Genomic DNA, 24,092 nt, shown 5'->3' with positions numbered 1-24,092 from the left:
TCCCAAGTATTAATGGTTTTAACAAGCCGCTAGGTCGAGAATTGTCCTTTGTTCAACAAACATAAAAAACAAATTAGTGACCGCCGCAGTCGCGACAACGTGTTGTGAGCTTGCCAACAGAGGGTAGGACTGAATACGAAATTCAGAGCCGGTTATCGACCTTAAGCCGGACTGTTTTATATTGGACTGTTTTTTTACTTCATTTCTTGATTTTTTGGACAATTTTGTATTGGACTGTCTTGTATGGGACTGTTTTGTATATGCACCTAAATTTTATTTGTCTAAACCGGATTATTCGAAACAAAAAATTTACTTCGAAGGTGGAAATAGTAGTGCCATCAGTAGTGACAAGAACAAAGTAAAATGATTTTTGAATTTTAAAGGGAACAAAACGAGCGCTTTAAAAGTTGACCATATCAGTCATTCTACCTACAAAGACAGATGCAAAGCAAATCGAAATTTTAAAAAAATGTCAGATCTGTGTCTAGCAAAAGCTTGCAAACACTCATAAATGAAAGCTTCTCGCACTACAGTCCCAACTAAGATTTCAAACAGAAAAATTGCTGCATTTTGCGATTCCATTGCTAGCTGTCGGTGAGCATAGGCCGCTTAGCTCTTCAAACTCAAACATTTTCGTATGTTTGTTGCTACTGATTTCAAATCATTTGACCAAAAGTTGAATAACTCAGCAAAACTTAGAAAAAATGCTCAAATCACTCAAAGTTGCAAAAATTTGAATCCAATTTTGATGCCTGCGGAAAAGTTTTAAAAAAAACAGCTGAAGTACATAAAATTTTTGGATGTTTTTTAGAAAAGTGATAATTGAGTGAACAAATAATTTTGGTCGAGGTGGTTTTTTTTTCTCCTGACAAAAATTGACTTTTTCGCTAGCATTTTTACGGAAGTTTCTGAATTATCATTTGCCTTTATACGAGCAGTGTTTTTTCTTTTTGGTTCCTCTTTGATATGAAGATGGTAATAGCTTGGGAAGACTTTTATTATTACTGAATGCTGCTAAACTGCCATTCAAAAATGCTGCCATTGTTTTCGTGTTAATCAACAGCTAAGTTTGACCAAGTTTCCGCATGTTTCGACTGGCTTGACAAAGTTTGGGTATGTTTTGATCATCCCTGTTGATTGCAGTCGATCCCTGTCGATCCCTGTCCCGTTTTATTGAGTTATAATTTGACGCTTTCGAGCAAGGTTCTTTATTCTGGTTGCAACTAGCATGAAATAATCTATGAGGCGACAATTCGTAACAGGCGACAAATCGTAACAAAAGGTTAAGCGGGGAGCACTGATTCACGTGCAGTATTACTCTCGTGCCGGATCGAAGCGGAGCAAGCGTATTCTACTTACCAATTACGAACTGCCGTCTGGTACTAATTGTCGCCTGTTACGTATGGTCGCCTGTTACGATTTGTCGCCCTACTGAAATAATCGTATTTGAATTTAAAACTTTCGCTCTCCTACTAGTTTTTCGTAGCTCAGTTCAGATAGATTTGCTTCATCTGCAACCGTAATTGACAGTCGTAATCTATCATCGCAATCTATCCTCAAGTTTCGAACAGCCTTAGATATGTTTCGCCCTGCGTAAGGTATGTGTCAAGCTTTAGAGAGAACATCGAACCAAATCCTTGGCTGCAGTCAATTTTTTGGTCGACTACTGCCCTTGTTGTCTTCTTCAAAAGTGAAAACATAAAATATCCCTCGACCCCGGGGTCATAAAAGCTTTTTCCACATTATCTAAATTTAGAGATGATCGAAATCAAGGCAAATCTGCAAAAGTTTAGCGGAAGGCAAAAATGTCGTGTGGCGTAAGCTAACATAAGGTGGGTTGATCTGACACAAAATTTACCCGCATGTTTTTGATCCGAAAATATTGACATAACCGTAAGCGGCTTAAACTAGCATCAATTTATCGGAAAAAAACACAGATTTTTTTCTCTTTTTGCGCCTGAGCTCAAAGCCTGCTAGCGGAAAAGTGGGACCAAAAATATCTAACAATTGTTAACCTATGTTTTGAAGGGCTTAGGATTTTAGACGACAAGCAATTGAGACGATCGTAAGGAAACGGAAGTTAGACGATCACTCTTTGTGAAACTAGACAAAAGGAACTGGGCCAACAAAAAATTTTTGCTTAGAATGAAGTTGCACAAAACAAAAAGAGACTATGATCACAACAATTATTGTAATTTTATTGGAAAACACTCGATCAAAAAATAAGTTACATTTTTGAAGTGCATAAATTCTACAACTATGACATTGATGACCTAAATTGTGCTTGGAAAACTATTTTTTGCTCAGCCAAATTTTAATTTATTTTTCTGAACAAAATTCACGAAATTTGCAAGCAAGTTATCTTCTAAACACTTTTATATTTTAATCGTCTAGTATGCTTGTCGTCTAATTTCCTAAACCCCATGTTTTGAGCCTCACTGGAATTCCATAAGCAAAAATCTATTGAACTTTGATTCTTTTGTCAGCGTCTATAAAAGTGAAAAATAATCAATTAAAATCAGTTAAAAATTGATTATTTTGCAAATTTTTAATAAAGCATTAAAATCCATTGCAAATCAGTTACAATCGATTATTTTTCATTTTTATGTACAAAAACAATAAAACTTCACTAGAATCATATTTCTTTCCACTTTGTTGAGACGGGAATTTCAATGCTCATAAAATGTTTTCTATGTTTCTAACTAAATTTGGTAATTTTTTGTTCAATTTAATCTTTTTTCTGCGTTTTTTGATTTTTTTATTGTTACTGTTACTTTGACTTAACCAATACTCCCCCTACTTGACAACACCCCTTCCCACCAATTGAACCAATTCACATCCCCTCCATCAGAACCAAACCAACCCCACCCCCCCCCCCACCGAGGTGAACAATCCCACACCTGAACCAGCCCCCCTACCTGAACCAACCCCCCTCCCCCTGTGACCAGACCCCAGACCAATCTCGGGTGGGGGAGGGGATTGGTTCACGATGTGTGGGGTGGATAATTTAGGTGGATCAGGTGGTGGTTCCTCAAGTTCTCAACTTTGTTCCACTTCCCCACCTGAACCAGCCCCCCCCCCCCGCCGCCAGATCCAAATCCCTCCCCCAACCGGGTTGGTTCTGGCGCGGGACAGGAGGTTGATTCAAGTAAGAGGGAATTGCTTAAAGTGGGGGTTGCTACTTCAGGTGTAGGGGTGGTAAAGGTGCGGATGTGGTTCAGGGGGAATGGTTCAAGTAGTCAGGCGAGGTTGCAAGGTGGCAAAGTGGCAAACGTTGGGGGGGGGGGGGGGTGTAGAGGTCAACGGAAATGTTTTACAATTTGAAAAAATTCAGGTTTAGAAATGAAATTGAAATTGACAGTACACTCGCTTTACAAACTTTTCGCATTACCCATTTAAAAAATGCAGAAAATCTTGCAGTATTTTACACGATGCGAAACAAAAATAAAATGGAAAAAATCCATTTTATGTGATTTTCTACTTATCACATATTCTATTATAATTGACTTCAAATGAATTATAGTGAATAATGGTTTTGCGGAGAAAAATTGAATTAAATCCGTTTTTAGTCCAATTTTGTTGTCTGAGCGTAATATGGGAATCGATTACATTGACAATATGTAAGACCACGAAAATCCATTATAATAGTTTTTTTTTTCATTTTGCCTAAATGCGGGGACCTACGTTTGCAACCAAAATTCTTGACCGCAATTTTTGAAGTCGCAAAACGGCAGCTTCTTATCTCTCAAAAAACTGCCTGTCCAAATTTGCGTGTCAGAGTCGAAGTATTAATCAAGCACCTCGCCCCGGGTAGAAGTAACTAACTGTTTTGTCGGATCTCATAAGTTTAAGCATTCAGTAACCCTCTGTCAATTATAGAGTTCTGACTGTATTTAGATTTTTGTCACTTTGATAGTTTAAGAAAGACTTTAATCTCACATATAGCAGATCCCTCGATAGATTTTAACTATACAAATCGTCACAATTTCTGTATCTATTGTTTTACTGTGTTTTTAGTTATACACTGACTCTGATATTTCTCTGTTTTTGTTAAACTTCAGTTAAATCACTCCCTTTCAGCTCATTTTATCTCTCGAAGGAGGCAAAATGGATCAGTTTTTAATACTGAAACTGGCAAATAATTATGCTTTCACCCTAAATCTGATGAGTTAAACGAATTTTTTTCACTCTTTCTCAAAGCTTTACCGGCGGTACACATTTTTTTGTAAACCAGTGCTGTTCTAGGTTTAACGTTTAAAAAGTTGAGCTATCTGGCACAAGAAAAAGTCAATTTTGAAGATTCAATCAAATATGACGTCTGGTGACCTTTTTATCGTGAATGGGGAAGGGAGTGGTGTGAAGAAGAGGGACAAGTGGCAACATCAGCTTGACTTTGTCTTCTCTCTCATTGGATATTGTGTCGGTTTGGGTAATTTGCGGAGGTTCGGAGGTTCCCGTACAAGTGCTACGGAAATGGAGGATGTAAATTTCTCTAGTTTTTCTTTCACAATTTCTGCACTGAAAAAAAAAACAGAAATGTAAGGCACGCTCAAACGCCTAAATAGAACCATATCTAATCATATCTTATTAATTAATCCATTCATTTTTTTAGAACATTCCTTGCACATGGCTTCAAACTGAAATTCCTTTTTTGGTCAACATTTTTCAAACATGCCTGAAATTTTTTTTGGAAAACTTCGCCTGCGGTGCAGAAAATTTGGTGAAAACAGTGAAAATTTGGTAAAAAAAGGTACACATATTTTGAACGATCCACTGAGATTCGCAAAAAGTAAGTACTATAAACTTTAAACTGAGCCGTTTCTTCAAAAACAAAGCTTGCAACAAGTTGGAGAGTTTTGCTGTAATACAAATCTCCCATTAAATAAAGATTTTTTAAATCAAGCTTGGGGCAAAGTTGTTGAAATTATTGAAAAAAAAAGAATTTGTTTTATTATAAGAGGTTAATATGTGTGACAAATGTCTCTAAGAAAGTCCCATCTTCATGATGAGATCTCATCAAATCAACAACAACCTAACCTTGAAGTTGAAAGAGCTCTCGTGTTTTCAGTTTGCCCAGATGGAGGGTGTGACAACGGCAGTATTCGACTACTTTCCCCGCAGCAGAGCATACAGACTACTGGTGGTGGCAGGAATCAGTCTAGCCATGTTCATAATAGCACTTCCTATGGTCACACAGGTTAACATTGCTTTATAAAATGTTTTCATTTATAAACAGATTAAATTATCTCTTCCTCAATTTTAGATACCCAATTTTTCAAAAAGATTTGGAACTTTTCTGCTATATCATTTGGTTGTCTTAAGTTTTTCGAAAGACGCCTTTGCTGCTCATATACACTAATTTTGAGAAGGCAGCGCGCGCCAAAAAGACAAGGTAGGTCTGATCTTTCAAAAATATTATTGTGCTACAGAGTAGCTGGAAAAATCAAAATGCCTTCATAAAATAGAAATACAAAACTTTTCAACCTTTAGAAAACTGCCGAGAGTATATGAATGTTTGACTAAAATTTGGCTTCAGCGGTGAAACTTTTTGAAGCCTTTTGTATAAAAAACCTCCTTTATTATAATCATGTTACTTTCAATTAAATAATTACTATTAGAATTAATATTTTAATGGAAATATATTTGATCTAAGATTTTCAAAATTTGCAGTTTGTATTCTCAGTTGATTCATGTGTTGTCAGTCGGGAATCTACTGGTTCATTATCTTCGACAACTACAGCTGTGGTTTGCCCCTCATGATCATGTCACTCCTCGAAACTGGCTGTGTCGCATATGTTTACGATTAGTATCGGAAAATTACGAACTGGTCAATATCTGTAACACCAGGCTTGAACTAATATACAGACAGATAGATAAAAACATTTCAGAAATCCAGAAAATTTTTCAATAATGAAGTAATTTGAAATTAATAGGATTATTTTTTTATTAGATGACTGATGTTTTTGGTTCAAAGTTAATATCAATTAAAGAAAATGAATTTTGCAAATAAACCGACTTGCTTATATTACTCATGCACAAATTTTCGGTTTTCGTCAGATCCTTCAGACGACTTGCTGAAAACAAAACTAATTTGAAAAAAGTCTGGAAAAAACGTTTCATGTACTTTTTCAAGGTTATGGTCGGAACATTATGTGCTACTTGCACAATCACCGACTATCCTTGATATTTTTGCTTGTCGGTTATTTTTTTGATAATAACTGTTGTCAGATATGCATATCGTACTCTGAATATCGAAAGCAGTAGCGGATTTAGGGGGGGGGGCGCCCCGCCCCTGAAGGATTCGACCCCCTGCCGACCCAAAGGGTACCCCCTTTATTGTATTTTGACATATCCATTTTTGGCTTACTGACCCTAAAAGTTTTTAAAGGCGCCTTGGGCGCCAATATATATATACTGGTTTTGAGTGGGGAACGCGCGCCAAAAAAAACGCGATTTTTGGTCATAAATTTCCAAAAAGTGCGTAAAAACGCCTTCTGGGCCTGTTTTTGTGCAATAATTTGTCTGCGGCGCAGAAAAAAAAAGCAAAAACAGGACTTTTTGGTGCTTTAAGGGAGCTCAGAAAATCAATTTGGTCGACCATAAGCAAAAATCTATTGAACTTTGATTCTTTTGTCAGCGTCTATAAAAGTGAAAAATAATCAATTAAAATCAATTAAAAATGGATTATTTTGCAAATTTTTAATAAAGCATTAAAATCCATTGCAAATCAGTTACAATCGATTATTTTTCATTTTTATGTACAAAAACAAAAAAACTTCACTAGAATCATATTTCTTTCCACTTTGTTGAGACGGGAATTTCAATGCTCATAAAATGTTTTCTACGTTTCTAACTAAATTTGGTAATTTTTTGTTCAATTTAATCTTTTTTCTGCGTTTTTTGATTTTTTTATTGTTACTGTTACTTTGACTTAACCAATACTCCCCCTACTTGACAACACCCCTTCCCACCAATTGAACCAATTCACACCCCCTCCATCGGAACCAAACCCCCCCACCCCCCCCCCCCCCCCCTTCGAGGTGAACAATCCCACACCTGAACCAGCCCCCCTACCTGAACCAACCCCCCTCCCCCTGTGACCAGACCCCAGACCAATCTCGGGTGGGGGAGGGGATTGGTTCACGATGTGTGTGGGGTGGATAATTTAGGTGGATCAGGTGGTGGTTCCTCAAGTTCTCAACTTTGTTCCACTTCCCCACCTGAACCAGCCCCCCCCCCCCCCCCCGCCGCCAGATCCAAATCCCTCCCCCACCCGGGTTGGTTCTGGCGCGGGACAGGAGGTTGATTCAAGTAAGAGGGAATTGGTTAAAGTGGGGGTTGCTACTTCAGGTGGAGGGGTGGTAAAGGTGCGGATGTGGTTCAGGGGGAATGGTTCAAGTGGTCAGGCGAGGTTGCAAGGTGGCAAAGTGGCAAACGTTGGGGGGGGGGGGGGGGGGGGGTGTAGAGGTCAACGGAATTGTTTTGCAATTTGAAAAAGTTCAGGTTTAGAAATGAAACACTCGCTTTACAAACTTTTCGCATTACCCGTTTAAAAAATGCAGAAAATCTTGCAGAATTTTACACGACGCGAAACAAAAATAGAATGGAAAAAATCCATTTTATGTGATTTTCTTCTTATCACATATTCTATTATAATGGATTTCAAATGAATTATAATGAATTATGGTTTTGCGGAAAAAAATTGATTTAAATCCGTTTTTAGTCCAACCTTGTTGTCTGAGCGTAATATGGGAATCGATTATATTGACAATATGTAAGACCACGAAAATCCATTATAATAGTTTTTTTTTCATTTTGCCTAAATGCGGGAACCTACGTTTGCAACCAAAATTCTTGACCGCAATTTTTGGAGTCGCAAAACGGCAGCTTCTTATCTCTCAAAAAACTGCCTGACCAAATTTGCGTGTCAGAGTCGAAGTATTAATCAAGCACCTCGCCCCGGGTAGAAGTAACTAACTGTTTTGTCGGATCTCATAAGTTTAAGCATTCAGTAACCCTCTGTCAATTATAGAGTTCTGACTGTATTTAGATTTTTGTCACTTTGATAGTTTAAGAAAGACTTTAATCTCACATATAGCAGATCCCTCGATAGATTATAACGATACAAATCATCACAATTTCTGTATCTATAGTTTTACTGTGTTTATAGTTATACACTGACTCTGATATTTCTCTGTTTTCGTTAAACTTCAGTTAAATCACTCCCTTTCAGCTCACTTTATCTCTCGAAAGAGGCGAAATGGATCAACTTTTAATACTGAAACTGGCAAATAATTATGCTTGCACCCAAATCTGATGAGTTAAATGAATTTTTTTAATCTAAATCTTCCTGAAAGTACTCGGAAAACATTTCTCAAAGCTTTACCGGCGATACACATTTTTTTGTAATTCAGTGCCGTTCTAGGTTTAAGGTTTAAAAAGTTGAGCTATCTGGCACAAAATAAATCAATTTTGAAGATTCAATCAAATATGACCTCTGGTGACCTTTCTATCGTGAATGGGGAAGGGAGTGGTGTGAAGAAGAGGGACAAGTGGCAACATCAGCTTGACTTTGTGTTCTCTCTCATTGGATATTGTGTCGGTTTGGGTAACTTGTGGAGGTTCCCGTACAAGTGCTACAGAAATGGAGGAGGTATATTTCTCCAGCTTTTATTTCACAATTTCTGCACTGAAAAAATAAAAAATAATTATAAGGCACGCTCGAACGCCTTAATAGAACCATATCTAATCATATCTTATTAATTAATCCATTCATTTTTTTAGAACATTCCTCGCACATGGCTTCAAACTGAAACTCCTTTTTTGGTCAACATTTTTCAAACGTGCCTAAAATTCCTTTTGCAAAACTTCGCCTGCGGTGCAGAAAATTTGGTGAAAACAGTGAAAATTTGGTAAAAAAAAGGTACACATATTTTGAACGATCCACTGAGATTCGCAAAAAGTAAGTACTATTAAAATACACTTATTTTGAGCAGAGAGGCGCGGAATAAAAACTGTTTATCGTTAAAAACTTCCGAAAGTGACGTAAAACGTTTTTCAAGAACTTACCTGCGTTACATAATACTTTGGCAAAATGGGGTCTTCAAAATGATTTAGAATACAGCGGCTAAATCAATTCTAAAAACTCTTTTTTGAAGCGATTTTGAGCGGTACAGTGTTTTAGCTATTTGTTTGTGGAATCCAAAACAGCAAAGAAGATCAAAGAAAAGTAGCAATGTTGCGGATTCCGCGACTAATCTGAGTTTGGCCTGTTGCGGATTCCGCTTACCATTCACGAAATACACATTTTGGCCTCGTAATGTCGAAAAATTTTAGATGCGCCCCAGCGTTATGTAACAATTTAATCTACATGAAACTTACTCTTGAAATGTCATGATATACACGCATCATTAATGATTCGACGTCGAATTTTTTGGTAATCGATTAAATTTATTACCCTGGTCTCCATTTGAACTTCAGGTGCCTTTCTCATTCCCTACTTCTCCTGTCTCTTTCTGGCCGGACTCCCTCTGCTCTATCTGGAAGTATCTCTGGGTCAGTTCACCAGCAGGGGTCCATTGGGTGCATTCGAACTAGCACCCCTCTTCAAGGGCATCGGTTTCGGCATGGTCATCATATGCGCCCTAGTGTCTATTTACTACAATGTCATAATAGCATGGATTCTTTATTACTTTTACAGGGAGTTAGATTACAATAAAGGTCTTTTTCAAAAAAACGTCCTGTTAAAAAACTAAGTTTTTTGCTATAATTCAGGCGTTCAGATGCGTTTTGTCAAGGAAAATTTGGTCTTTTTTAGCTCAGCATTTTTTAGTTTTCAGTGCACTTATTATCATGGCTAAATGGATTAAAACCTGTTAAGCCTATAATCTATTTTTGTTTCACATGCTTTTATAACGGACTGGACATATTTTTGTAATCTAATTCCCACCATAGCTCGCTTACCAAAAATCTGCCATGGGCTACCTGTGACAACGAGTGGAACACAAAGTACTGCTCTAACAACAAAATCGATTGCCAGATGAAAGGAGGTGTTATGATTGGCTACGACTGCATAATGGGCTCTGCTAAACAAGTCATCAATCAATCAGAAATCAAGGACGTCAAATGGGTTCAAGCGAGCCAAGAGTTCTGGAAACACCACGTCTTGGGCCAGACCAACGATATTTTGGAGTTCGGAGGCTTCCAGTGGCACTTGGTGATTTGTCTGGCAGTCGCCTGGATTCTTGTGAACCTTTGCATGTTGAAGGGTATCAAGAGTTCTGGAAAAGTTGTTTGGGGGACATCTACACTACCTTACGTGCTTCTTTTGGCTTTGCTAGTACAGGCGTTACTCCTCGATGGCGCTTCTGATGGTATAAGGTACTACCTAACTCCTCAATGGGATAAACTTCTAGAGCCTTCTGTCTGGGCAGATGCTGCTCAGCAGATATTCTTCTCTCTTGGTCTCGCTTTTGGAAGTCTTATGACAATGGCGAGTTACAATAAATTCCGAAACAACGTGGCGCGTGATGCTTGGATTGTCTGTTCTATAAACTGTTTTACGAGTGTTCTCGGTGGTTTCGTGGTGTTCGCGGTCATTGGGTTTATGGCCCGAGAGACTGGTCATCGGGTTGACGATGTCGCAAGCGAAGGTGCTGGGTTGGCTTTCGTAGTGTTTCCGGAGGCACTGGTTCGACTGCCTGGATCATCTCTTTGGTCGGCGCTGTTTTTCCTGATGTTTCTTTCTTTGGGTCTCGACAGTCAGGTATGCTTCGCAAAATGAGCTACTTCTTTAATTATATCAAGTCAGGTGCTGTAAACTTTAAACTGAGCCGTTGCTTCAAAAACAAAGCTTGCAACAAGTTGGAGAGTTTTGCTGTAATACAAATCTCCCATTAAATAAAGATTTTTTAAATCAAGCTTGGGCCAGAGTTGATGAAATTATTGAAAAAAAAAGAATTTGTTTTATTATAAGAGGTTAATATGTGTGACAAATGTCTCTAAGAAAGTCCCATCTTCATGATGAGATCTCATCAAATCAACAACAACCTAACCTTGAAGTTGAAATAGCTCTCGTGTTTTCAGTTTGCCCAGATGGAGGGTGTGACAACGGCAGTATTCGACTACTTTCCCCGCAGCAGAGCATACAGACCACTGGTGGTGGCAGGAATCAGTCTAGCCATGTTCATAATAGCACTCCCTATGGTCACACAGGTTAACATTGCTTTATAAAATGTTTTCATTTATAAACAGATTAAATTACCTCTTCCTCAATTTTAGATACCCAATTTTTCAAAAAGATTTGGAATTTTTCTGCTATATCATTTGGTTGTCTTAAGTTTTTCGAAAGACGCCTTTGCTGCTCATATACACTAATTTTGAGAGGGCAGCGCGCGCCAAAAAGACAAGGTAGGTCTGATCTTTCAAAAATATTATTGTGCTTCAGAGGAGCTGGAAAAATCAAAATGCCTTCATAAAATAGAAATACAAAACTTTTCAACCTTTAGAAAACTGCCGAGAGTAGATGAATGTTTGATTAAAATTTGGCTTCAGCGGTGAAACTTTTTGAAGCCTTTTTGTATAAAAAACCTCCTTTATTATAATCATATTACTTTCAATTAAATAATTACTATTAGAATTAATATTTTAATGGAAATATATTTGATCTAAGATTTTCAAAATTTGCAGTATGTATTCTCAGTTGATTCATGTGTTGTCAGTCGGGAATCTACTAGTTCATTATCTTCGACAACTACAGCTGTGGTTTGCCCCTCATGATCATGTCACTCCTCGAAACTGGCTGTGTCGCATATGTTTACGGTTAGTATCGGAAAATTACGAACTGGTCAATATCTGTAACACCAGGCTTGAACTAATATACAGACAGATAGATAAAAACATTTCAGAAATCCAGAAAATTTTTCAATAATGAAGTAATTTGAAATTAATAGGATTCTTTTTTTATTAGATGACTGATGTTTTTGGTTCAAAGTTAATATCAATTAAAGAAAATGAATTTTGCAAATAAACCGACTTGCTTATATTACTCATGCACAAATTCTCGGTTATCGTCAGATCCTTCAGACGACTTGCTGAAAACAAAACTAATTTGAAAAAAGTCTGGAAAAAACGTTTCATGTACTTTTTCAAGGTTATGGTCGGATCATTATGTGCTACTTGCACAATCACCGACTATCCTTGATATTTTTGCTTGTCGGTTATTTTTTTGATAATAACTGTTGTATAACTGTCTGCATATCGTACTCTGAATATCGAAAGCAGTAGCGGATTTAGGGGGGGGGGGGGGGCGCCCCTGAAGGATTCGACCCCCTGCCGACCCAAAGGGTACCCCCTTTATTCTATTTTGACATATTTATTTTTGGCTTACCGACCCTAAAAGTTTTTTAAAGGCGCCTTGGGCGCCAATATATACTAGTTTTGAGTGGGGACTGCGCGCCAAAAAAACGCGATTTTTGGTCATAAATTTCCAAAAAGTGCGTAAAAACGCCTTCTGGGCCTGTTTTTGTGCAATAATTTGTCTGCGGCGCAGAGAAAAAAGCAAAAACAGGACTTTTTGGTGCTTTAAGGGAGCTCAGAAAATCAATTTGGTCGACCTAAAAAAAGGTCGACAAAATTTTTATTTTTTTTTAAAAATCCGCCCCCCCCTCGAGAAAATCCTAGAATCGCCCCGATCGAAAGCACTCCTTTTGTAGGCTTTCGTTCAGATACTCTAATAGCCAAAAAAAAAACCATTTGCAAAAAAAAGTATTCATTTTTTTTGTCGTCGGAACTGGCCATGCTTGTTTTGTTTTCAATTTTATTTGATGCTTTTTCCCAATCGATTGATAGGATTTAGAAAAAATTTTTCTCAAATTTGAGTGTTTTAATCTCAGCAATAATACATCGTTTTCATGCTATTGTACCAGTACTGCTTGTTATAAATCGCATTTACAACCATTAAACATTAGCCTGAGAGATAGTCAGTAGACCTTCTGGTCAATTTTCAGACTTCTCTGAGCGGAAAACTTAAACTGTTTTCCTAATAAGCTAACTCCGATTTTCATCGGTATCGACCCGAACGCAAAAAATCAAACAGGTACGAGCTTTCTAAAAAGAAGAATAAAAAAGGGGGAAACATTAAAATTAACCTGTTGAGAAGTTATTATAATTTTCCTAGCTGTTTATTATGTTCAATAGATCTTCATCATTGTTAAAACTTATCTAGGAAAAAGTGTTTTTCTGTTTGTGGCTATGTTAGATTTTTTTAAGTAAATTCATCCAACTTTAATCCATAGTTAGAGATACAACTGAGCATTTTTCTTAACATTATATGCACATTATTTTTTGAGTTTTTTCTTTGTTTTGATATTTTACTTAACTCTTCATCAGATACAAGGTTGCGTAAAGAGTCTACTGAGCAGTTTTTTTGGATTGTTTTATTTATTGTTTAAAAATTTTCATGAATGTGAAGTTCAGTAGATGTATCCTTTTTTGTGTTTTGTCCCGTGCTAGTTTTATTGTGTCGAATCTACGCTTCAAGAAAAAAATTCTGCATAATCTTTTGAGATCATTATCCAAATGTTTTATAACACTTTCCTTTGATATACCATATACTAAAACTCCATTTTGAATAATAGGTCGCACAAACGCTTTGTATACACGTATCAGCTTTTTCTTGATCAAGATTTTTCTTTTTTGAAAGATTGAACCGCAAAAGGGGTTTAGTTTTTTTCCTGAGAATAGAAACGTGATTATTAATTCTCGAGTTAACTTATTTTGTTAGTCCAAAAAACTTAAAGGATTTGCTTTTTAAAATATCATCTTGATTCATTCGCGCATCGATAACAACTTTCTGTTTTATTTTTTTTTAAATTTCTTGATTTTTATCAGTATTGAGGCTGAGATGGTTTTTTCCAGTCATTGTTCAGTTTCGTTTAGCGGTGTTTGATGCTCTTGAGCTAATGAACCATTCAATTCTGAAGTCAAAATTGCAGTGTCGTCAGCATAAAGAAAAGTATGAGTAGTTTGTTGACCTGATGATGAATCATTTATAAAGATAATGAAAAAAATTGGACCTAAATCTGAGCTCTGCGGCACTCCATAACAAGTTTTTTTCAGTGATGATTTACGTTTACTAAGATACGTAATCTGCGTCTTATTTTCTAGAAATTGTTTATGATCAACCGTGTCGAAAATCGTTTTAAGAGCAAGAAAAGTACAATGTGTTGATTTTTTTATTGTCTCACTCAAGACGGATTGTTTCGACATAGTGATACTACCATATCAATTGAACTTTGATCTTGTCTGAAGCCAAATTGTGTATTCTGTAGAACTTTCTGATTCTTAAAAAATTCGTTTGTTCGATTGTAAATTAGTTTTTCAAAAACTTTACTCAGATCGAGAAAAAAGGAAATTGGTCTGTAGTTTTCTGGCTTACGTTCAGATCCCACCTCATGAAACGGAATGATTAGCAGTTTTTAAGCGCGCTGGGAAATAGCCTTATTTAAATCACTATTGGAATAGTTCTTTCAGCACTGGCGCAATTTCTTTAACTATTAACTTTAATAGAAGCTAATTCAAATTGAAACCATCTTTTTTTATATTTTGATTTTAAGTTTCGTAAAATCTCAAGAATTTCAGCCATTTCAACCGGCCTTAAAACTAAATGCTCTAAATTCTGTTGCCGCTTCTTAGCTATGCCGCTTTTTGATCTCTTTTGCTAATTTTTCTCCAACGGTTGAAAAATAATTACTGATACCTTCGACGTCTGTTTGATCAAAATCTTCGTCATTGTTTTTGGTTTACTTCAACCTGTTACGTCACTGACAAGTTTGAAAAATTACCTGCAATTAATTTTAGCCTCCATGTTAAATTTTTGTTGATTGAGTGATATTTTCTTGTTGTGTATCAGATGCTTAACTTTTTTGCTGCTCACTCTATCTTTCATGGTTTCTGGATGTGTTTTGATTGAGATAGATTTGTCACAGTCTATGTTTCTTATTTGCTGCGTTGTTAATGGTGTTATTATTCCAAACTAACTTGACTTAACTTATGCGATCGACCAAACCGCAGCTAGTTAGAACAAGGGGTCTTTCTGAATGTTGCTAAGACTTTCCTATTCTTATTCAACAGACAAAGTTTCTTTCACTTGTAAATAGGTATATTATTTCAAATATAGAGGACACACATCAATTTTATATCAAGAGACTTTGGGGTATGGATTGATAGTTATTGAGATAGAGATTTGAGATTTTGGTTATTAGGATGGTTGGGGGTCTCAGTATGAGAGTGTTTGTGAGATTTGAGATTTTGGTTAAGTGATGAAGTGATAAAGTGATGTTTGGTATATTTTCGCTTGGCTTATATACCATAGATTTTGATATTTTCAACATTCCATCTGTTGGTTAAAAAATCAGAAAGAAACAACACATGCTGTAATGTTTGCTTTTGGTGATATTTTATCAACCGAGCAAACACATAATTTCAAGTCAGAACATGTGGTAAAAGTTTAAGAATTATGTTTCTGATTTCAAGTCAGAACATATGGTAAAAGTTTAAGAATTATGTTTCTGATTTCAATTCAGAACATCCAAGCATCTTATAGGGTGATTGTTAAACGGTGATACCCGTTGACAAAAAATTTAAAAGCATAATATAATTTACAAAACATCAAAGAGTTTTAATAAAATTTACGTAAAATTTTTATTCTGATTTTGATAGTTTGTTCGTAAAGTGGCGGCTTTGTAGTGTAGTCGGTTGATGGATGGCTGTTTGTAGTCGGTTGAAGAATAGCTGCTTGTAGTCGGTTGAAGAATGGCTGCTTGTAGTGTATGTGCATGAAGAGTAGAACAGTGGCGGCGGCCAAATCACAGCTGGATACTTTTGAGAAATATAACATCAAATACAATTTTTCAAATTTGGTTTAGCGAATATACTTATCAGCAATACTGGAATATAATTGTAGAAGCATACATACTTTGTAAAGTGGCGGCGGCCAAATCACAGTTGGAGTTAAAAAATAAAAAGAACGGAGGTTAATAGATAGTCTTGAAACTAATAGTTTCCTTCCACCTGGGTTTTTAGGCTCAGATATTTATTGCTGAGATCTTTATTTTTTTCCGGGAGCACTGTTATGGTTTTCTGCATTTGGTTGATGCGAGTCAAGTCGTTTATGTAATTCTTTTGCACTTGATCCGTGTAGGAGTCAAGGATTGGAGTCTGCATTTGGGCAGTTATAAAGGCTGCAGGAACACAAATATGTTGATGGGGGAGTTGTGGATTAACCAGACGGTATGCACCGTTACCGTTTTGGTAAGGGTGATAGGTGTCTATCTTAAAGCGGTTAATAAAGGGAGAGAGTGCATAATTTAGACTGGTGTCAAAATCTGGTGGTTTCCTGGGGCTGAGGTTTTGTTCCTTTTTGACTTGAATCGCGATTTTTGATTCAAGTTCTAGAGAGTTTGCGGATTGGTGAACTATTACAGTTTCAGATTCTAGGTTTTGCCTAGTTGAAGAAGAGGGGAGAATTTTGAAAGGTCGGACAATTGCTTTTCTCTTTTGAATGCAATTAGAAGTTTTCACTTTAGGAATTTTAAAATTGGTATTCAATTTTGGTTGATTAATCGGGTTGATTATTTTGAATGGCATTTCCATAGGGTCATTTAGAGACAGAAGGTTTTCGAAATCGAGCAAGTCTTCTTCAAGTGGAGTGTGAAGAAGATCAGTGGGCATATCCTAAAACATAGAATAAATTAGACCGGTACAGCGGGTCGATTATTGTAATCAACTAGTTGGAGTCTAGGATAAATTTTATCCTGATTTTCGTTTTCAGAATCCTCTTGTTGAGGTGCCTGAGGCATATGATAAAGCTCAATATTTTGATCGTTCTCATTTTGAGCGAATATTGAAGTCACTATAGAAGTGAAAAGTATATTGTAAGATGCGGCTAACATAATTTTTCCGAAATGAAGAGTTCGGCCGGTTAGTTTGTGTATGTGTAATACTTTTATTACAAATACAAGAGCGTCGAGTATAAACTTGACGAAAAGGAAAGAGGCGAATATTATTCCGCATCTTTCTAAATAGTACTGTATTGTACCAAAAACACGAGTGTACTCGTTCTTCCAAAAATCAGGCGAGATAAGATAATCTAAGTATATGTTTTGCGTAGATCCGTATTGACTACTCGAGTCCGGATAGAAGTGTTTTCTTGCATTAAGAAAAGTTTGGGATACTTTTTGTAAAATACCCTTCATTTCAGAGTGATCAGTAATCATGCTCCAAAATTTTTGCATTTGTGCATAAGTGTAAATAGAAGCATCATGACTAGATGCAAGAGAGTGTTTTACTTGCCGTTTAATTTCTTTCGGCTTAAAAAGATCTGGACCTTTTACTCTAGTAATAGAGGGTGTGAGTTCGATCCAAGAATTATCGTTATCAACATCTAGTTGATAAAGATTTAAATGCTTATCGGAGCAGTCTTGTTGATCTGCCGAGTTAAAAGTTTGTCGAGTGATTGGGTCGACGAAATGAATTTTTTCGCGATACATAATTGGTATCCGATTATAGCATACATCCATTAATTGTAATGGAGAATAAAATTTTGGGCAGTGGTAGAGCCAGGCAACATTGCCATTGGTCTCTAAAAACATAGACCTATTTCGGGTCAAAATATAGCCGGCTAAACGCGGGCTTTCGATAAAGAGCATTAAAGTATTGAGAATCATGGAGCGTTCTAACTCACATTGTTTCGTTAACGGTGCCAATTCGGCAGTTCGAAGCATGTAAAAGCTTCGAAAAAGAATATAATCTAGTTTTGTTCCTAGATGAGCTTCGTAGTCTATTTGTCCCGGTGCAAAGGGATAATTTTCATTTTTTGCGTATTTTACGTAAGTCAAATTTGGTTCCGAATGAATAATTCCTGTATTAGCACTCGGGTTTATTTGTAAACCAGTATCCATATTAAAACCGTTTTGGTATGCTATGAACAATGATTCGTATTGGGTCGGGTAGACTATTTTTGGGTGTCCACATAAAGATTGTGGTTTATTTAGTATTTTTAGCATAAATTGTTGAGTGTCTCTACCTCGAGTATGGTGGTTGGATATTTTAGTAAAAGAGTCTTTTACAATATAATAATTTTCTTCATTTCGAATCATTTTTGCTTCGAATTTATTGAGAACCGAAAAAATGCAGTTTTCGGGCTCGTTCCAAGTATATGCAAAAGGGTCGAGTGATGTTGTTTCACATCCGTTTTCATATACAGGAAAAGGTAATGGAATGTTTTGCCAGTTATTAACGGTGCCATCTTTTAGATTGACAGTTAAGGAAATATTTTGCATGTATGATTCGAAAGTATCCAAATGGATCCAAGAACGATCGCTGCATTCGTTGTGGTATTCGCCATCAACTTTGCCTTTATTTGTATTTGTGACGATTTTTTCGTCAAAGCGAAAAGGAATATTTTTTGAGTATCCTAAGTTAACATATCCCCGTTCGGCGGCGTGTTCACAAGTATCAGGGGAAATGTGTATATCAGTTGTGATTATATTTTGGCGAGCGTCTATTCCGCTTGAATCGAAAGAATCACAAAACCATCGGATAGATTGGTGTTTTATACGACACATTGTCGCGTTATTTTTTGTACTGTAATGCCGTTGGTAAAGAGTAACCTCGGTTGAGTAGTTTCAATATTTTCGGGTTGTATTTTGCAGGGAGCTACTTTATTAAGTGAGAACATTTTATTCGATGTCATTAGTTGACAATCAAAATGCGCAATTTTTAGATCTTTTGCTGTATTAGCGTAGAGATTGTCCTCTGGGTTAAAAGCGCAGATTTGTTGGGGAAATATTAAAAGAGTGTATATAGCTAAACAAAAAAAATTTTAGTTTTAGACGGCGGCGGAAAATATAATTTATACTTACTTTCAGCAAATCATCGATTACTTGGTCCGTTGATTGATCAAGGTCCACTATTTCACCTTCTTCGAGATCGGTGATTTTAGACATTATTTTTGAAATTTATTGATTTTTGCAATTGCTGAGAAGTATCAGAGGAAGGTTTTGGAGGTTGAGAAGTTTTTGAAAGAATGATTCTGGGCCCATTTTTGCTGGTTTATATAGATCAGTTTCTGATAAAATTTATTTGTTTAAGACAGGTTTTAGCAAAGCCGACTGTTCAGTTATAATTGATATACTATACTGTGCCGTATTTGTTTTTACTGGCACGTGTCTACGGCCGTTGGGAGGGGTTTAATTTGCAATTTAAGACGATGCTTGAACCGATGCTTGAATCGATCTCTACCATCAGTGAATCTTTTTAGGAAAAGATTTTTTAGTTCAGCCCAAGTAGTAGCATTAGTCACTTCATCAGTATACCATTCAAGAGCTGTTTCTGTTAATAGAGATCCAAACAAACTTTTTTGTCTGTGATCATAGTTAGGCTGAGCGCCAGCGTCTGTGGGTCGTTGCCCTAATGAGAATACAATTTTATTCTCAACTGCAGTCCAAAAGGCTTTTGCGTTTAGGTCTGAATCATTTCCTGAGAAAGATACAAAAGACAAGTTAGGATGGGTGATTGGGTGATCGGCCATCTTACTTTTTTCAAGTTGAGATATCCAATTTAAAAATTTGAAATTTTGAAATTTGATAACTTCAACTTTAGAAAGTTTGAAAATCTGAAATTTTTATAATTTCAACTTTTAAATTTTTGATAATTTCAACTTTTTGAAATTTGATATTTTCAACTTTTGAAATTTTCAGCTTTTTGAAATTTTGATTATTTCAATTTTTGAGTTTTTGATAATTTCAACTTTTTTGAAATTTGATAATTTCAACTTTTTTTAAAATTTTTAACCTTTTGAAATTTTGATAATTTCAACTTTTGAAAATTTGAACTTTTTGAAGTTTTGATAATCTCAGATTTTTAAATTTTCAACCTTTTGAAATTTTGATAATTTCAATTTTTGAAATTTTCAACTTTTTGAAATTTTGATAATCTCATTTTTTTGAGATTTTGAAAATTGAGTGAATTTTTGAAACTTGTGTGCCTCACTGGTCGCATCAATTATTCCAAACTAACTTGACTTAACTTATGCGATCGACCAAATCGCAGCTAGTTAGAACAAGGGGTCTTTCTGAATGTTTCTAAGACTTTCCGTAAATAGGTATATTATTTCAAATATAGAGGACACACATCAATTTTATATCAAGAGACATTGGGGTATGGATTGATAGTTATCGAGATAGAGATTTGAGATTTTGGTTATTAGGATGGTTGGGGGTCTCAGTATGAGAGTGTTTGTGAGATTTGAGATTTTGGTTAAGTGATGAAGTGATAAAGTGATGTTTGGTATATTTTCGCTTGGCTTATATACCATAGATTTTGATATTTTCAACATTCCATCTGTTGGTTAAAAAATCAGAAAGAAACAACACATGCTGTAATGTTTGCTTTTGGTGATATTTTATCAACCGAGCAAACACATAATTTCAAGTCAGAACATGTGGTAAAAGTTTAAGAATTATGTTTCTGATTTCAATTCAGAACATTATGTAAACATACTTTTTCATTTTTAACCTTAATTTTTTTTCTGGAAAATAGTCTAGGAAAATTGTCTATTTTTTTCTGGAAAAAAGGTGTGTGAAGTTGAAACGATAATCTGATAGTTTTATCCACAGTTCTTCTCTGAGTTTCTATATAAAATTGAAGTTAGTCAGTTTTTTCCCTTGTCTGCATCGAAAGTTAACTTCAGTTGATGGTTCAAGTATTGTTTTTGTTTCATATAATACAGAGTAATGATCTGAATTTTTTGTTTCTTACTTTTTACTTTTTACCACAACCATATACGCTCAATCTTACTTTTAACTATAACCATATACGCTCAAAAAATTGAAAAATGTGCGATGTCACTTTTTTTATACCATATCTTTCAGGCATCAATAGATTCTCCGCTGACATCCAAATGATGATAGGGTCACGACCTGGAATCTTTATTCGAATCTGCTGGGTGGGAATCACCCCTGTTCTCATGAGCGCCATTTTCTTGTTCAACATGTGAGTTGATTCTAAAAACCCACCTTAGATTTAATATGTGAATATAAGTGCGCAGGACACTATCTTTAAGCATTCTATGAGAAGCATAGGAGAAATCACAAAAAATACAAAAACGTTGCTGCGCAAGTAGCACAAATTGATATGACTACAAAAAAGGTAGGAGAGGAGGGGAGTTGGAAGGTGTTGTTCAAATTTTGTTATGAATGCCTCATGTTAAGCCATTACTTGCTTTAAGTTGCTTTAACCTGATTTAATTGTTATGTAAGACCCAGCTATAACTCGCTATTCGAATTGGTTTTTCACAAGCATCTCATTCGTGCTGTTGAATTGCCACTGAAATCAGAAGAATTTGATTGTTTTCTCGATTGAACTCTATTGTTTTCCTCAGCAACTTGATTGCTTTATTTTTCGATGTTGCAGTTTTTCCATTTCCATGACTTCGAGGACAAGTAGTACTATTTCGTGAACAGGTACAACTACTCTCCGGCCTTCTTCGAGGGAGCCCCCTTTCCACTGTGGGCTGACCTAATGGGGTGGGGCATGTCTCTGCTCTCTATTCTCATGGTCCCTCTTGTCGCATTAGTTGAATTGTTCACGGTCGAAGGAAGTTCTTTCTCTGAGGTATGTGTGGAAAAGACAGAATGTGCGATTTGGTTGATTGGTACATTTTGCGCATCATGAATAGCAACCGGCTATTCTTGTTGACCATAATAAGTAACTTGGTTGTTGAAAGTTTGGATGAAATTTTGAAATTGATAGAAGTCTTATTGGCCTGAGGTTGTAAAACCAACCGAATTTTAAAATAAAATTCCAATGCAAGAAAATAAATTGAATTGTGTCAACTTTAAGAGTCCCGCACTGACAGAAATGGTTTCCGATCGATTTAAATTGATTTTAAATCGATTAACCATGTACATTTTACGAACTTAAATGGATTTTAAATCGATTTAAATCGATCTTTTTGAAAATTTTAAATCGATTCAAGTGTTAAAAAAATCAATTTAAATCGATTTCGATGGATTTTCCGACACGCTAAAACCGATTTTTTTGCTAACACGGCGAAAAAACATACCCTTTAAAAAAATTGTTGGAATTTTTTGTTCTCGATTTTTTAAACATAAACACTCATGCCAGATGTTATAGAATTCAATAAAATGATCCACATCAATCAGGTTTTAAACTCAAAAATTTGCAATAAAATCATAGAAAACCATTGTAAATCAGATTATGGGCAAAATTTTGTGTAACAAACCAGAAAAGGGTCAGGTAAAAATAAATTTTGATCTCAATAATATGCAATAAAATCGATCTAAATTTAATCAACGTACTTTTTTCATACTAAAATCAATTTAAATTTAATCAACGTACTTTTTTCACTCTAAAATCGATCCTAATCCATTTTTGTCAGTGCGGGGTTTGCTTATTATAATCATAATAAGGTCCGTGGTTTCTGCGTTTTTTCGTAGAAACTGAGCGTGACTCTTCGGCCTTCTGAACAGTGGGGTCCTGCAGACCACGAGGACAGAATGGAGTATGAACAAATGAAAAGATCGGGTGCTGATTTCAAACTAGACGAAAGGGACTACAGCTGAAAAATCGAGTGAAATTTAATCACATAAATTGGGTTTTCTTCATCTGTAATTTTGACGTAATTTTGACTTAATTTATAACAGATCTGTTTTTTCTATACATCGATTGGCCGAAATAAAAACTTACCAATACATAATTCTAAATTGACCAATCAAATGTTTGTTTGAAATGGAAAACTACTTTGACAGGCTCCGGCATGGGATCTTCAAGAAAAAGCGCAATGGTACAAAAAAAATTACCTTTCAAAAACTGATTGACTTCAATTGCGTTATTCTTTATTTTGACCAGGTCATATTATTTGTAACGTTGTTCCATTTTTAAGCCCTACCTTTAAATAAACCTACTCGAAAAAAACCTTTTCAAATTTAGTTCATACAAACGTTTCCTAGATCTATATCTAAAGCATCAAAACCAAACTCATCAAAACCAATAACTTGATGATCTAAAGCAATAACTTTCCCAAAATTATAAGATCTGAAATTACGTAATCGCAACATTTCATACTCTAACAAAAACTGAAAGCAGTATGTTTCGCAAGAATCGCAGATTTTTCAAATCGCTTTTTTGGCAGTAAAACATTAAACCATTATAAACGCCTTCGTCAATAAAGTTTTTTTCGGATTATATTTTTTAACCAACCTCAAAACTTTTTTAAAGGCGCCTTTGGCGCCATTTTGAATAATTTTGAGGGGGAGCGCGCTCCGGAAAAAAAAGAAATTTTGTAGCCAAAAAAAATGAATTTTGTAGCCAAAATTTTCCAAATGTGCCTAAAAACGCCTTTCTTAACCTGTTGTTTCAAAAAAAACTTACCTGCGGCGCAGAAAATGCTTGACTAAATTGGGTCCGTAAAATATTTCGAAGGGCTCCAAATATGAAATTGTTCGACCTAAAAAAAAATTTCAGCGCACGCCACTGACTGCAGGCTACATGCATTAAAAGCATCCGAAGTTAGCCAAATTCCTCTCTTCAGAACCCACCAAAATATCTTGTTTCATTGATGGTAGATTAAGCTTCTAATTGCAATCAGACTTCTTTCACTTTGTCAATGTCGTGGCTTTCTTCCCTCCTTCTTTCTGTCTCAACTTCCGTTTATATCATGTTCATGCTTCCTTCACAGCGTTTTTGAGCTCAAAATTTGGGCGGATGGCGCACTGACATTAATTGGGACACCAACTAAACTAAAAAAAAGGAATCTTTCTCATCACTGGAAATTCAGCTCAAGCATATTTAGCTCAAGTTAGTTGAAAAAAACTAATGGCATGCAGACAAAATTAGACACAAAATGGCGGTTTTGCTATGTTTAATGTCCCTTATAAAAGATGCTCCTCATGAGTCGAGGTCCCAGACTTATGTCCAGATTTTGAAAGTCGCGCCGCGATTGGATCCAAACCCAAGTTGCATAGTCGAGCCGAGCATTCGAGTCCCGAAAGTCTGCACATAACGATTCC

The 24,092-nt window shown here is 35.9% G+C and overlaps 1 protein-coding gene across 2 annotated transcripts; it reads left to right on the top strand.

Annotated features, from left to right (window-relative positions):
* Positions 1-8,133: 8,133 nt before the first annotated feature.
* On the top strand, positions 8,134-22,978 carry LOC134856169 (sodium- and chloride-dependent glycine transporter 1-like). Of its 2 annotated transcripts, XM_063872542.1 has the most exons (9): positions 8,134-8,255; positions 8,479-8,653; positions 9,481-9,703; positions 9,955-10,765; positions 11,086-11,214; positions 11,721-11,820; positions 20,934-21,054; positions 21,525-21,675; positions 22,521-22,978. In XM_063872542.1, exons 2-6 carry the CDS (start codon positions 8,491-8,493, stop codon positions 11,733-11,735), a joined length of 1,341 nt encoding a protein of 446 aa, XP_063728612.1. In that variant the 5' UTR covers positions 8,134-8,255; positions 8,479-8,490; the 3' UTR covers positions 11,736-11,820; positions 20,934-21,054; positions 21,525-21,675; positions 22,521-22,978. The 2 variants fall into 2 exon arrangements, with proteins under 2 accessions (XP_063728612.1, XP_063728606.1); XM_063872536.1 differs by having other exon boundaries at positions 8,134-8,653.
* The last annotated feature ends 1,114 nt before the right edge of the window (positions 22,979-24,092 follow it).

This window comes from Symsagittifera roscoffensis, chromosome 1 (assembly GCF_963678635.1).
Source record: "Symsagittifera roscoffensis chromosome 1, txSymRosc1.1, whole genome shotgun sequence".
In the NCBI taxonomy this organism is placed as follows: Eukaryota; Metazoa; Xenacoelomorpha; order Acoela; family Convolutidae; genus Symsagittifera; species Symsagittifera roscoffensis.
This window is presented reverse-complemented; position numbering and strand designations above follow the sequence as displayed.